We start from the raw sequence: 14,831 nt of genomic DNA, 5'->3' as shown, positions 1-14,831 counted from the left end.
ATCTGAGATTGTCAGAAGATTCTTTGGTATTGCTTTCAAAAGGTTGCCAATATGTTTGATCAACTATACTATTACAAGGGTACAGGGAGATGTAGCCACATCTTACTGATGTTACGTGATCCTACTTGGATTAATTTAAAAACGTCTTGAGTTTGCTCCAGAAAATCTGGGTGACAGCACCAAGGAAGATGTGCACAAACTTCAGTTACAAGAAGTCACAAACAAAAATGAGAATTAGCATTTTTCACGTCATTTTTATTAAGTACAGCAGCATATTTTCAATTCAGTTTGTTACATCTCTTTTGTAACAGATCTTACAAAATTGAATACCTGTAGCTGACGGGAGAATTTGGGGCTTTGGCTTGAAGATAATTTTGTACTTGAGTCCTTGGTCAGAAGATGGAGATGTAGAGGGATCGGACTTATCAAAAAGGACACAAAATTAGAATAGATTAGATTAGATTAAATTTTATTGTCACCGTGCTGAGTACAGATACAAAGCCAAATGAAATGTAGTTAGCATCTAACCGGAAATGCAAAGAATAGTGTTATTTACAAAATAACTGTCAATAAAAAGTAAGTGCTACAGCACACAAATATAAAAGTACTGAGACAGTACAATATGGGTGCGGTACTGCTTTCTTTTGTAATTTATTTTTTTATTGAAGTTCATCAAATAAACATTTCCATAAGATGTATTTCAGTCATTGTACATATATATCATATAATCATATATATCACAAATCTCCACAAAGTATTTATCTGAGGTATACACTTATAGAAAAGAGTGGAAAGAGAAAACAAGAAAAAGGAAAGAACTATGTACAAGTAGGGAGTGATCTTTTTTTTTACAACAGATTCATTGATTTGTGAGAATAAAATCAGGCCTATGAGGCATTATGTAGTTAAACCATTTTTCCCAGTATGAATCAAATTGATCCAGCTTATGATTAATAGATGCTGTTACCTTCTCCATTTTGTAAATGTCCATTGTAATTTCAATCCATGTATTTAAAGTTGGGCTCTCCTGTGATAAACATTTCCTAGTAAGTGTCTTTTTACCAGCCACCAACAGTATATTCATTAAATATTTATCTCTTTTCAGCCATTCTTGAGGTATATATCCAAAAAATATGGTCTTGCTCTCCAAGGGGATTTCACATTTAAAGATGACTTGTAGGGCTTTGTGTATCCTCCTCCAATAGTTTTGGATAACAGGGCAGTCCCAAAAAATATGATAATGATTTGCATTTTGATTTCCACAATTTCTCCAGCAAACAGGGAGGTTACTATCATAGTGGGATTTCTGAGGGGGTGTAATAAAACACCTTATCAAGTTTTTCCATCCATTTCTGTGAACTGGTACACTTCTATTGATACCTCCATATTGTTGTCCATTCTCCCTCAGATATAATTATCCCTCCTTCCTTCTCCCATTTTGTTTTAATGTATGAAGTCAAATGTGTTTTAAGATTTGACAACCCCTTATACATGCTTGAAATGATTCTACTACCATTATCTGAATTATATGCTTTTCTAAAGAGCTCTATCAAACATGTACTTGCCTTGGTTACATTTTTGAAGACTCTTATTAACATCTGTAAATACTGATTTAAAAAATCTTGTTTTTCTAATAAGTGTTTCTCTTTAAGTGTTTCAAAACTGAACAGTGTTCCTTCTTTCATTATGTTACAAAGAACTGTCATTCCTTTAGCTGTCCAGTCCTTAAATCTAGCATCCAATTTATTTGGTTTAAAATCTGAGTCACGCGCACACCATTTAAGAATTGCATTATCTCCCTCTAGATTATATTCTTTTATAGTAGTTTTCCATATTTCAAGAGGCAATTTCACCCATGGGTTATCAATAGTACTTATGTACTTTTGCAGGTTGTTATCAGCCAAAATTGCTTGTTTGGGGATGGGAAGTACCCGCTCCTCAATGTTTTTCCATTGAACGTCATATGATGGGTTGCACCAACATATCACAGCTCTCAACTGTGCTGCAAAATAATAATCTCTAAGAGAAGGTGGGCTCCATCCCCCCTTTTCCTTTGCTAATTGCAAAGTTTTGAGAACTCCAGGCCTTTTACCCTGCCAAATATACCTTGATAGCATCTTGTTCCATTCATTGAATCGATTTTCATTCATCTCTATTGGTAGGGTCTGAAAGAGATATAACAGTCTGGGCAGTATATTCATTTTAATACTCAATCCTTGAACTGAGACTGAAAAAAGGAATTAGGTTCCATCTTGCCACATTTTCCTTAATCTTTTTATATAAGCTGATAATTACATTCTGATAATTTTGCCAAATCTTTTGGCATAATGATGCCCAAATATTTGAAAGACTCTGTGTGCCATGCCCAGGGGTATTGAATTTCAATTTCTCTTGGTGGGCTATAGTAATATGAAAGTAATTGTGTTTTATCTATGTTGATCTTGTATCCTGATAATTGACCATATTGTTCAAAGAATTGCATCAATTTAGGGAAAGAGTATGTTGGTTGCCCTAGATAGATTAAAATGTCATCCGCATAACAAGCCAATTTATGCTCTGTCCCTTTAATAGTAATTCCCCTGATATCTTCATTTTGTCTGATATATTGAGCTAATGGTTCCAGATATAATGCGAGGAGTAGTGGTGACCATGCACAACCCTGTCTCGTGCCCATTTCTAGGGTAAGACTATTTGATAAATATCCATTGATTTTAATCTTAACAGTAGGATTGTCATATAGTGTCTCTATAGTTTTAATAATTGTGCCTTGGAAACCAAATCTATATAAAACTCTGTAAAGAAAATTCCATTTAACCAAATCAAATGCCTTTTCAGCATCCACGCTTATCACTATTGCTTCGAGTTTATTTTTTTGTATATGATCCGTAATGTGAAGTGTCCTTCATATATTACCTTGTGTCTGGCGTTGTCGTATAAAACCTGTCTGATCGTTACGTATGAGTATGGGTAGGAACTCCTCTAATCGTTTGGCCATGATGGAGGTAAGTAATCTATCATCTACATTAAGAACGGATATTGATCTAAATGACTGGCATTCCATTTTATCCTTGCCTTCTTTCGGTATAGCTGAGGTTATCTCTTCCTTCCAATTGGGTGGCATTTGTGCCTTTTTTAGAGCCCAGTTCAGTGTGAGGAGTAAAACGAGAATTAACTCATGTTTAAGTTCTTTGTACCACTCTGCCATATACCCATCTGATCCTGGCGACTTGCTTAATTTAAGCCTACTAATTGCAGCTTTTAATTCAACTTCAGTTATGTCAGCAGTCATCCTTCTATTTTGTTCTTTGCTTAAAGTGGGTAACTCTAGAGAATACAAGAAGGTGTCAATTTGGGTTATGCTTCCCCCTGGAACTTTGGAATATAGAGTTTTGTAAAACACTTCAAAAGTTTCTTGAATTTCACTTAGCTTATTTTTTTATCATTTTTATTCTTGGGTCCCTAATTCTATGAATTGTATTTTCTGCTTTTTTTTTCAGTTTCCACACCAGTATTTTCATAGATTTCGATCCACTTTCATAATGTCTCCGTTTCAGAAACATTGTTTTTCCTGATTTTTTGCGTAGCCAAACTATTTATTTCATTCCCAATTCTTTGAATTTCCCCTAATGTATCCTGTGCCAAATTCAATGTGTGTTTTTATCTAGTTCCCTCAGCCTATTTTGTAATTCTTGTTATGTTTTATTCCTTATTTTTTTCTTATATGAAGATATCGCTATAATTTTCCCTCTTAAGACCGCCTTCAGAGTATCCCATAAAATGAGAGATGAATCCTCTCCATTATCATTAAATTCAAAGTAGAGACTAATTTCATTTTTAATTTGTTCCTTAAAGTATGGATCATTGAGTATTCTTGAATTTAGTTTCCAAATAATATTCTTTGGTTGTAGGTCAAAATCAATAGATAATTATATAGGTGCATGGTCACTTACATCTATTGTCCCAATTCCACAATTGTTTATTTTGTCTTTGTCTTTTCAAAATGTTATGAAATAGTCTATTCTTGTATATACAGAATGGGGAGCAGAATAATGAGTGGTAATCCCTTCTGTCGGGGAAAAGGTCCTTCCATATTATAATTAAACCAACATCCTCAAAAAGTGTATTAACTTATGTAAAGATTTTGTTTCATAGGTTTTTCTATTGGAAGGATCTAAGTTTGGTTGTAATTGTAAATTTAAGTCTCCCCCACATATCAGGAGACCTTCTGTTTCCGTTACTGTAATATCAGTAATTTTCTGAAAGAAACCAATATCACTTCCCGGGGGTGCGTATATATTCAATAGAGTAACTGAATTTCTGTATGTATTCCCCCTTACCAGAATATATCTGCCCGCTTTATCTCTCATATTGAATACTTTTTCAAAATTTAGCTTACTTGAGATAAGAATAGTAACTCCTCTCCTATGTCCTGATTTATACAAGGAGAAAAATGGACTAGTGAAGCCCATTCTCTTTAGTTTTTTTTTAATGCTCATTATCAGTTAAATGAGTTTCCTGTAAATATACTACATGTTCTTTTTTCATTTTGGATAAAATTCTCTTACGTTTGATTGGATTTAATAACCCATTGACATTAAAAGAAATGAATTTTACCTTGTCCTTAGCCATCTGTATTTATCTGTCAATGTGTCATTGAAATTAGAATAAAATCGATCTACTCCCTGAGCAAATAAGAACCAAGAAATGCAAACAATAATGAAAATGGCAATGAACGTGTGATTCCAAGGCTGAGGTCTCTGGTAGATGACCCTGCATTGAGCTAGAGGAAATGTTTAGCTGTGGGATATAACCCCTTCTGCTTGTGAGTTGAGGGCCCCCATTGCCCCCACAGTCAGTGAACAAATCCATTACACAGAAAAGATTTCTCTTTGCACTCCTTATATGTGTGTGTGTGTGTGTGTGTGTGTAAATATATATATATATATATATATATATATATATATATATATATATATATACACACACACACACACACACACACACACACATATATTACATACATAACACGTATATGCACTCATATATATTCTCATTTTGGTTGAGAAAAAGAAGTGAGCGAATAAAGAATAACAACTAAATAATATAAAATCCACATTATAATAAGTATTTTTCGAGATAGGTATATCACCGTCTACTTTTGCTTCCACTTAGCTTCTCAACATTTTTAAAGTTAGCCAAACCTTATGGCTCTTCTGAAGGGGGTGAGGATTGTCTTTGGGAATCTCCCGGTCTCTTCCTGATATATTTCTCTTGGCCTCCTCCCGTCTCCTGCCTTCTTGATTCTCGCACTATTTCCCAAGCGGAGCGGGATAATTCCTCAGCCAGGCTTTCCCTTGTTTTGGTCATGCTGACGGGCAACACTCTGGCCTTCATGTCTGTAGTCACCTCTTCCACTGTCTGGTACAACCGTGTCCCGTTGTCATAGAGCACTCGAAGTTTAGCAGGGTACAGATTTTGAAATTTAATCTCTTTTTGCTTTAGTACTCGTTTTATTTCAGAGTATTCTTTGCGTTTCTGCAGGACCGCAGGGGGGTAATCTTGGTCGAAATATATTAATTTATCATCTAAAAACACTCTCTTCTTACCCCAGACCGTTCATAGAATCTCCGCCTTGGTGCTGTACTGAAGGAATTTAATTATTATTGAGCGTGGCTTTCTATTTTGGGTAGACTTTGGGACTAACGCATGGTGGGCTCTTTCAATTTCCAGCTCCGTAGCCAAGGGAAGATCCAGCGCATCCCGTAGCAACTTTCTGACAAACTCTGTCATAGATGAGGCCTCCGCTCCTTCAGGAACATTGTAGATTCTGATATTTTTCCACCGTGATCTTCCCTCCAGGTCAAACAGTTTACCTTCTTGGTGATTTAATATTTTTATTGTCTTGCTCAGTATCTGTTCCAGGTTTTGAACGCGATCTTCCACCTTCTCAATTCGAGTCACTGCCACCTCTATTTTTTGATTGACGCTGGTGACTTAATATCACAGAGCTGCTGCTTTATTGCTTTCTGAAACTCCCTTATCTCTTTCAGAATTTCGATCATATTCGCCACTTTGCCTGAACGAGGCCCAGCATCTGCCTCGCTAGCATGCTTTTTATTTCCATTCCTTTCCCCATTCTTGCCCATCTTTTCAGTTCAAATATTTTTCAAAAATATTATATTTGATGGGTTAATGGGGCTTAATACGCATTTTTCTGGAGATGCTAGTAACTCAAGCTGCCATCCTCGACAATGACGTCACCAGAACCCTCGGCTTAGCGCTGTGATGTGAGGTTCAGCAGGGTCACAGCCTCAAGGAAGCAGCTCTTCCTGTGCCTGCTGGTGCGGGAGCGGAGGTTCCTGTAGTGCCTACCAGATGGGAGGAGAGTGAAAAAGTCCATGGTTAGGGTGAGATGCATCCTTGATAATGCTTTTTGCCCTGCCCAGGCAGCATTTATGGTAGATGTTCTCAATGGTGGGCAATTGGGTGCCGATAATCCACTGGGCAGTTTTCACCACACGCTGGAGTGCTTTGCGGTCCGCTATGGGATAATTGCCATACCACACTGAGATGCAGTTGGTGAGTATGCGGTGAAAGTACAGCGGTAAAGTCTGTCAGAATCCTGGGACAGAGGTGAGCTTTCTTGATGCTCCACAGGAAATAAAGGCTCTATTGTGCCTTTTTGATCCGGATGGAGGAGTTCAGGGACCAGGTAAGATCCTCAGAAATATGGACACCAAGGAATTTGAAGCTTGATACACACTCCACTACAGCTACATTGATGTAGATGGGGACATGAGTTTGGCTCCTAGCATGCCTGAAGTCCACAATGATCTCCTTGACAAGTTTCCTGTAGGCAGTAATAGCTAAGATGTGGCAGTTAAAAGGCCTGGTCAAGAACGTTCAACAATCTCAGATGAATTGACAGGTTCAATGTTTTAAAAGCCATACTTTATCAACTGCAACACTAGCCTCTGAGACTGCTCAGTGTAAAACCCACCAGTCATCCCCCAGACCCCCATACTTCACTTTCACTTTATCTTTGCAAACTTCACACTCTTTTTTCAGAGACTAGATAACGTCTACCATGAAATGAACAGCATAGAAACACTTTGTGAGACTCTCAGTGACACACATCCCTCTGTGCTGCAGGACAAAATGGTGCATAATCATAAGATTATGTGCTATTAAAGCTTGGCTTTAACCAGAAGGAAGAGATTTGGTTCACAAGCATTGGTGGAGGCATTGCTCAAACAACAGTTGGCAGCATCCTTAAATTTAATGGAAAACAGGTACTAAGGCAACATGCAAGGCTGATTAGTTGATGGATCTCTAAAATAATATCATGGGTAGATTTATAAATGTGATTTGCAATAGTCACTTTGGCTTTTATTTTCCATTGTGACCCTGTGGTAGGTCATAGGAGAGGGGCTGTAAAATGATTTTGAGTAGGACCATCAGAGCTTAGGATATAGGAGCAGAATTAGGCCCATCAAGTCTGCTCTGCAATTTCATCATGGCTGATCCACTTTTCCTCTCAGACCCAATCTCCTGTCTTCCCTCTGTATCCCTTCATGCCCTGACCGATCAAGAATTGGTGATTTATTGTTTTAGCTGGCAACCAAAATGTCCCTGCCTTTTGAAAATAGTTTAAAAAACTATTAATACAATTATAACATTAAAGAAACACTTGAATCACTTTTGTGCTACCACCATTCCTACAAATTTAAATAAAGAAACACAACTCATCCTCTCTCTACATTTTTTTCATCGCAACTGGTGATGGGCTCATGAATCCTGTACTGTGGAAATGCTGAAGAATTCCAACACAATTCTGCCTCACGGCTAGACTCCATGTGGAATCCAGCAACAAAGAACAGCTGGGAAACATGATTGGAGCTTTATCAACAAAACCCAATAAAACCTAGGCCGATATTTTCTATCCATTGGACTTGAGGAGGGAAATATTGACTGCTCACTTCTACACTTGTGGGAGAGTTGAATCTATTACTTTCCTTATAGCATACAGACTGGGGCTCATTATATGTTCCCTTTTCAAGGCCCTGCCACACAACGATTCCTGGTGTATGATGCAGTGATAAGCTGTCAGCTCACCTGCGCTGTTTCCCTCCCGCATCTTCTCCCGGATCCTGCCCACCAATCCACTCTTTTGACCGCACATCGCGGGCTTCTGTTTCTTGTCCAGATGCTTGTATTTGTCGTGGTGTTTCCTTTTATAGTGTCGTCTTACGTTATATTCTTTAATTACAGCCACACCGTCTCCGCACACAAGACAAACAGGTTTGCCCTTTATATCTGCGAACATATACTCTGCCTCCCATCTGCCTTGAAAACCCCTGTTTTCAAAGTCCACCTTTCGTTCAGCCATTTTTGGGGTGAGGGATAGCTGAAAGTTGACCACACGTGACTAGCGCCATAAGGATGCTGATGAGAGAGTAAGGCAAGCGCGAGCAATGCACTGGCAGTGCATTGTGGGATTTGTAGTATTAGTGGTGCATGCAATATACCGGCAGGCCAGCTCTAATAGAAAAAAAATTTATTCATTAATGATATTCAGGAAATAAGCCAGGGAAACCGAATAAACACTAAAAACCCTGAAAACCTGGTACCTGAATAAACTCAGCATTAGCCATATCATACGCCATAGGCGCTTTGATTACTGGGGCCAGCTTTAATAGTAATTAGATATTATCTCACGAGCCAAAGATAATTCCACCGCGGGCCGGATTTGGCCCGCGGGCCTTGAGTTTGACATATATGATTTAGATAATAAGTAGGGTATAGTTTATGCTGAATAACAGGATAAACCATTAACAGAATGTTATATCAGTATTTAACAAAGAGGAAAATGTGGAGGATAGGTAAATCAGTATTGAATGTAGTGATATTCTAGAGTATTTCGAGGTAAAGGGGAGTGTAGTGTTGGGTGTCTTAAAGAGCATTAAGATGGATGTCCTCAAGGCCTGATGGGATATATGCCAGGTTATTGAGAGAGACAAGAGAGGAGATTGCTGGGTCCTTGACCAATATCTATTTGTCCTTTTTAGCCTGAAGTGAGGTTCCAGAGGACTAGCAAATAGCTAATATTGTTCCATTATTCAAAGGAACCAGGGAAAATCCTGGAAACTATAGACAGACGAGTCTCACATCATATTGGAGAGAATTCTAAGGGATAGGAATTTATGAGCTCTTGAAAAACCATGGCCTAATTAGGGAAAGCAAGCATGGCTTTGTGTCAAGGCTTAGTAACTTGACTGAGTTTTTTTGATGAGGTAATGAGGGGGATTTATGAAGGTAGAGCCATGGATGTTGTATACATGGATGTTAGTAATCATTTGACAAGGTCCCTCATGGGAAGCTTATCACAAATATAAAGATGAATGGGACCCATGGTGAATTGAATGTTTGGATTCAGAACTGGCTTGCACATGGCAGACAGAATAGTGGTCGAAGGGACTTGTCCTACCTGGAGGTCCCCAGGGATCTATACTGGAATCTCTGCTGTTTGTGATGTATATAAATGACCTGGATAAAAATGTGGATGGCTGGGTTCATAAGTTTACAGATGATATGCAGATTGCTGGTGGTGCGGATAGTATAGGAGACTAGAAACGAATACAATGGGATATAGATCAGTTACAGATATGGGTAGAGAAATAGTAGGAGTTTAACCCAGCCAAATGTGGAGTGTTACACTTAGGTAGGCCAAATGTGAAAAGATTGTACACTGTTAAAGGTAAGACCTTTAGCAATGTTGAAGAGCAGAGGGATCTTGGAGTCCAAGTTCATAGCTCCATGAAAGTGGTTACACAGGTTGATAGGGTGGTTAAGAATGCATGTGACATGCTTTCCTTTATTAGTCAAGGCATTGAGTTCAAAATTCAGGAAGTCCATGTTGTAGCTCTCTAAAACTCTAATTGACCATGTCTATGATATTGCGTACTGCTCTGTTTGTCCACTATAGAGCGCATGTCAAGGCTCTCGAGAGAGTGCAGGAAAGGTTTACTAAGATGTTGCCTAGATTAGAGAACACAAGAGTCTGGACAAACTTGGGGTGTTTTCTCTGGAGCAGCAAAGGTGAGGGGAGATCTGATAGAGGTCAATAAAATTATGAGAGGCATAGATAGAGTAGACACTTTTCTAAGGGTTGAAATGTCTTCTATACCAGAGGGCATGCACCTGAGATGGCAGCGGGTCATTTCAAAGGAGATGTGAGGGGCAAGTTTTTAGAGGTCTGGAATGCACTGCCTCTGGGATGGTGGTAGAGGCAGAAACATTAGAGACTTTTTACAGCCATTTAGATAGACACATGATTGTGAGAAATTTGGAAGAATATGGACATTGTGTACGCAGTAAAGATTAGTTCAGTTAGCCATTTAATCACTAATTTAATTGGTACGGCAGGCCATTGTGGGCCAAAAGGCCTGTTCCTGTGGTGTACTGTTTCTGTGTTCTATTTGGTGGATATGGCGGATATAATATATCTGTGACTTGTAATCTTTAGATAATGATTAACAACATCACATTGAAAATCTTCAAACAATGGAGAAGGATGGAAAGCAATGCGAAGAGGATGATTACTCATATTGTAGGATTATGATTGTGAAAGATTTCCTGGGCATTCCCTGGGCATCCCAGGAAAGGGCATTTTTCCCCATTTTTATGGGGAAAACTTCCCCATAAAAAGGGAAGTTTTCCCCAGCTGCACAACCCCATCCCTATGCACAAAGTCACCACAAGCTTTCCCCAGACATCATTCTTTCCTGTGTGGCTTGTTTGTCCAGACAGCTTCTGGGCTCTGCATTTTCTGTCACTTTCTATCAATGTCCTACCCATCCAAGGTGTGCTATAGTAAGCAGACTTCCAACAAATGTTCAGCAGTAAAAATGAGTGGAATCCCATCCCCGATCAGTCAATCAGTTCTAATTTCTCTTCGTGCACACAGCTGCCTACCCAAGACCTACTTTTCAGGTGTAGGACTCAGATAAACGGAGGGATTCATCAGACATTATTGATAATATTCTTTGATCATATAATATGACAGAGATATGCAGAACACCTAATAACTAAAAGTCCTGTAAGTAACCAATGTTATTTTCAATAATTTATGTCCCTTCAATAACTGTTACTAGTATACTGAGACCCAGCAATGTCAAAAAAATAACACATGCTTGATTCTGCTGTAACCATAGAAAAGTTAAGAGAATATAAGAATTAGGAGCAGGAGTCGGCCATCTGGCCCGTCGAGCCTGCTCTGCCATTCTGTAAGATCCTGGCTGATCTGGCCATGAACTCATCTCCACCTACCCACCTTTTCTCCATGACCTTTAATTCCCTACTCTGCAAAAATCTGTTCAACCTTGTCTTAAATATATTTACTGAGGTAGCTTCCGCTACTTCATTGGGCAAAGAATTCCATAGATTCACCACTCTGTGGGAAAAGCTGATCTTCCTTATCTCCATTCCTAAATCTACTCCCCCGAATCTTGAGACTATGTCCCCTAATTCTAGTCTCACCTACCAGTGGAACCAACTGCCCTGCTTCTATTTTATCTATCCCTTTCATAATTTTATATGTCTCTATAAGATCTCTTATTTACTTTTCCTCCTTGTTGAGTGTTCTTACAAAGGTGCATATTGCTGAAAAGGCTCTCACTGGTATCTCACCATACAATTTATTTTGAAATTTCCTCTTCAATTGGAAATTCTTGATGTTGAAAGTGCAGCACTGTTCAATTCCGAATTTTTCCAGCCAATGGGTAGAGAATGGTACTCAAATATGCTCAATTTACAGTACTGATGGTGAGGTAGATTTTCCATGAAAATATTATTAAGGACCACATACCAGTCATTGATATTTTATTAAAATTGTTTTCATTTAAGTACCAAGGAAAAGATATCTCTCAGAACCTTGACACCAAGGTGAAGGCAAAATCAAATGATTCATGAAAGTATTTTATAAGTTTAATGGTTCCTGTGTGCAATGGATAACTTGAAAACATTACCCTGAAACACCAAAAAGAAATGCTTTAAAATCTGTTCAAGATGACTAACAACTTTGTCCTCAAAAGAAAAGGTTTTAAAGCTTGAATAAAGTTCGATTTGAGGCTCTGCAGGTTTTATCCAGCACGTGTGATAGCATTTAGAAAGCCTTATGTGGGAACTGGCATTTGTTTTACAGTTCCTTTGGAAGGCCTCAAGAGCCATTCGTTCTTTGAAGAGATGCGAAGGAACTACATTAAGGAGCTGAGTGGAACCATTAGCTTGCAGGAGAAAAGTGCACAGAGCACTGCTCAGCGTTTTTACCAACTCACAAAAGTCATGGACTCAATGCATGAAGTAAGTGTGAGTTGTTGGATAGCTTTCTTTTCATAGTCTTCCACTATTAGTAGTCATTGAGGATTATTATTAATGTTCCATTATGTGTTTTGTAGATATTTTTAAAATTATGTTAACCATGCAGTTCATATGACAGTTAATAACCAAACCATATTCCTGGAAATGGAGATTGTTGAAATGCTACAACAAAAACTCTTTTAATATGTTGAAAGACAATCATCTTTTTCCAGTTCCCATTCCTCTTCAGTAGCTTTTACCCCAGTTAAACTGAAACTACTAAGTGCTCACAGGGCTATGATCTCAAGAGGCAACTGTCAATCACTGGTACCCTTATCATTGTTGTTAATGTGTCAGAAGTCCACCTGACTTCTGAATTGTAATAGTCAAGTCCGATCCTATCAACATCACCTGCTCTTGCACTTCATCGTCTCAATGAAGTCCCTGATTAGCAGTGATGTAAAAACCTTAAGTAAATCCCACATCCCTCATTCAGTGACATGGTTGGCATGGTGACATAGGCTCAACATGGTTCTCCAACTCAAACATGACAGTCAACAGAGATCACTCTGTATTAAGCCTATGACTAACTATTCTAATTGGCACATTATTAATTTGCCCCTTTATACATTGAATAATTTTGTTTTAGCTAATTGAATTTTTTTCTTTGAGCATCAGTTCTAATTTCTTGCAATTTTCATGCATGGGATTTCTCAACATTTCAGATGGAGCCTGCACATGTGTTGTGACAGATTGTGTTGCCCTGTTTTGTAGAGGTATCTTGGAAGCCAAGACTTAGTGATCTCATTAAGCTTTATTCTGTAATTACATTAATCGGATCAGTGGTGGCTGTTGTTGATAAATACTTGAAAATAATATTGAAAATAAAAAATCACTGATCACAATTTTAAGTGATAATCATGAGCTGTTAAGTGTTTGATATGACTCTCAAAATGACCTGGCTTCAATCATTGCATTTAAGATCTAAAGAATGGAATGATTCAAAATGTTGAAAACTGAACAGATAAAAGAAGCTCTAATTATTGGTAACTCTACTGTTTTCTTTCAATAGCTTGTCATGAGGCTGCATCAGTTCTGCTTGAATACATTTTTTCAGTCCCAGGCGCTGAGGGTGGAGTTTCCAGAGATGATGTCAGAGATTATAACTACACAGATGCCCAAGATCCTGGCTGGGCTGGTGAAACCACTGCTCTTCCACAAGAAATGAGGAACTTTCGCTTTCTCTTTGCTGCATCAGACTGCTTTGATTCATGGGCAGGATTTTTTTGCATTATGCAAGCTTTATTCTATTTTTGTGACCATGACAATACCACAAATGAAAATTGTTTTCAAATTTATTAAAAAAGATTTAGCAATGATGTTTGGCATCAGTTTTTGTGGACATACATTGTCATAGCTGCACTACATGTTTTATAAGCAATGAAATGTGAATTTAGTCCTATTTATTATGGAATTTTCAGATCGAAAAGATTTTCTATCTTTTGGTACTTCCTAACATTTTGTAACATTCAAGTAATGTGAAGTTCCTGCATCTTCTGTAATGTTAAATGGAAATGCTTTATTCTTCAGTTTGAAAGCTGCATCACCCCCAAAATTTCTTCATTCATCATATTTCATGTGTATAACTAGTACCTAATTTCAAATGGTCTTCCTTGATTATTTCCAATCACAAAACCTTGGCTATTCTGTTCTTCTCCTTCTGCCACAGTCACCAACTGTTTTGAGTGCTGTTTCACTGCAGGAGAAGGAAAACAGTCCATAGGTGACTGGGTACACAAGGTTATTCTTTTTTGAAAGATATTCAGTGTTCATGTAGTTTGGAAACTTTTAGATCAATCTGGGCTCCTTGAGATTAAGTTACAATTTGCCCATTAGAATTGTTAATTTTGTTTCCATTCACACTAAATAATAACATGGAAAATCACAGCATTATTAAGGGAAGACAAGTAACAGAGATTGCCTCAACCGAGATCTAACTTTGTGCTTGATAGGAACTACTGAATGGATTGATGTTGGTTGCCAGGTTTGTATATCCCAGAACTTTACTGGGCCTCTATAACTTAATGTGGTGGCACTGTGCTCTCCTTTCTCAGAGAATAACTATGGAAGTCTGTCTCTTAAGCAAAATGAAAGTTCAGTACATGCATTTAAAAAAACCAAAAGTCTGGATAATGTACTTACAATGTATTGAGGTTCTCACCTGCCACATACGTTACAGGTATAGATTTCCATTTTGGTTTCAGGATCAAGGAAGCATGTACTGCATGATGTCCATCCCCCCCCCCCCCCACCCCCAGGTTCTGATTAATACGACATTAAAATTTTTATTGTCATTTCACAGACATGTGACTTTGCCAACCATAGAATGACATTGGAATTGTGACCATGCATTCACGTTTAGATATAGGACGGCAATGTAAAGAGATGTGTGCTATTGTCTAATTGTCTACCAA

At 38.1% G+C, this 14,831-nt stretch overlaps 1 protein-coding gene across 1 annotated transcript in view; it reads left to right on the top strand.

The window, feature by feature from the left end:
* Window positions 1-13,725, top strand: part of LOC132390909 (progesterone receptor-like) — a 293,767-nt gene extending 280,042 nt beyond the window's left edge. The window contains exons 7-8 of the mRNA XM_059963444.1: window positions 12,203-12,360; window positions 13,430-13,725. Coding sequence (XP_059819427.1) covers window positions 12,203-12,360; window positions 13,430-13,585 — 314 coding nt within the window. The 3' untranslated portion in view covers window positions 13,586-13,725. The remainder of the gene's footprint in view (window positions 1-12,202; window positions 12,361-13,429) is intronic.
* Window positions 13,726-14,831: the final 1,106 nt, after the last annotated feature.

This window comes from Hypanus sabinus, chromosome 3 (assembly GCF_030144855.1).
Source record: "Hypanus sabinus isolate sHypSab1 chromosome 3, sHypSab1.hap1, whole genome shotgun sequence".
Taxonomy (NCBI): domain Eukaryota; kingdom Metazoa; phylum Chordata; class Chondrichthyes; order Myliobatiformes; family Dasyatidae; genus Hypanus; species Hypanus sabinus.
Note: the sequence above shows the minus strand (reverse complement) of the source record. Positions and strands in the feature narration are given on the sequence as shown.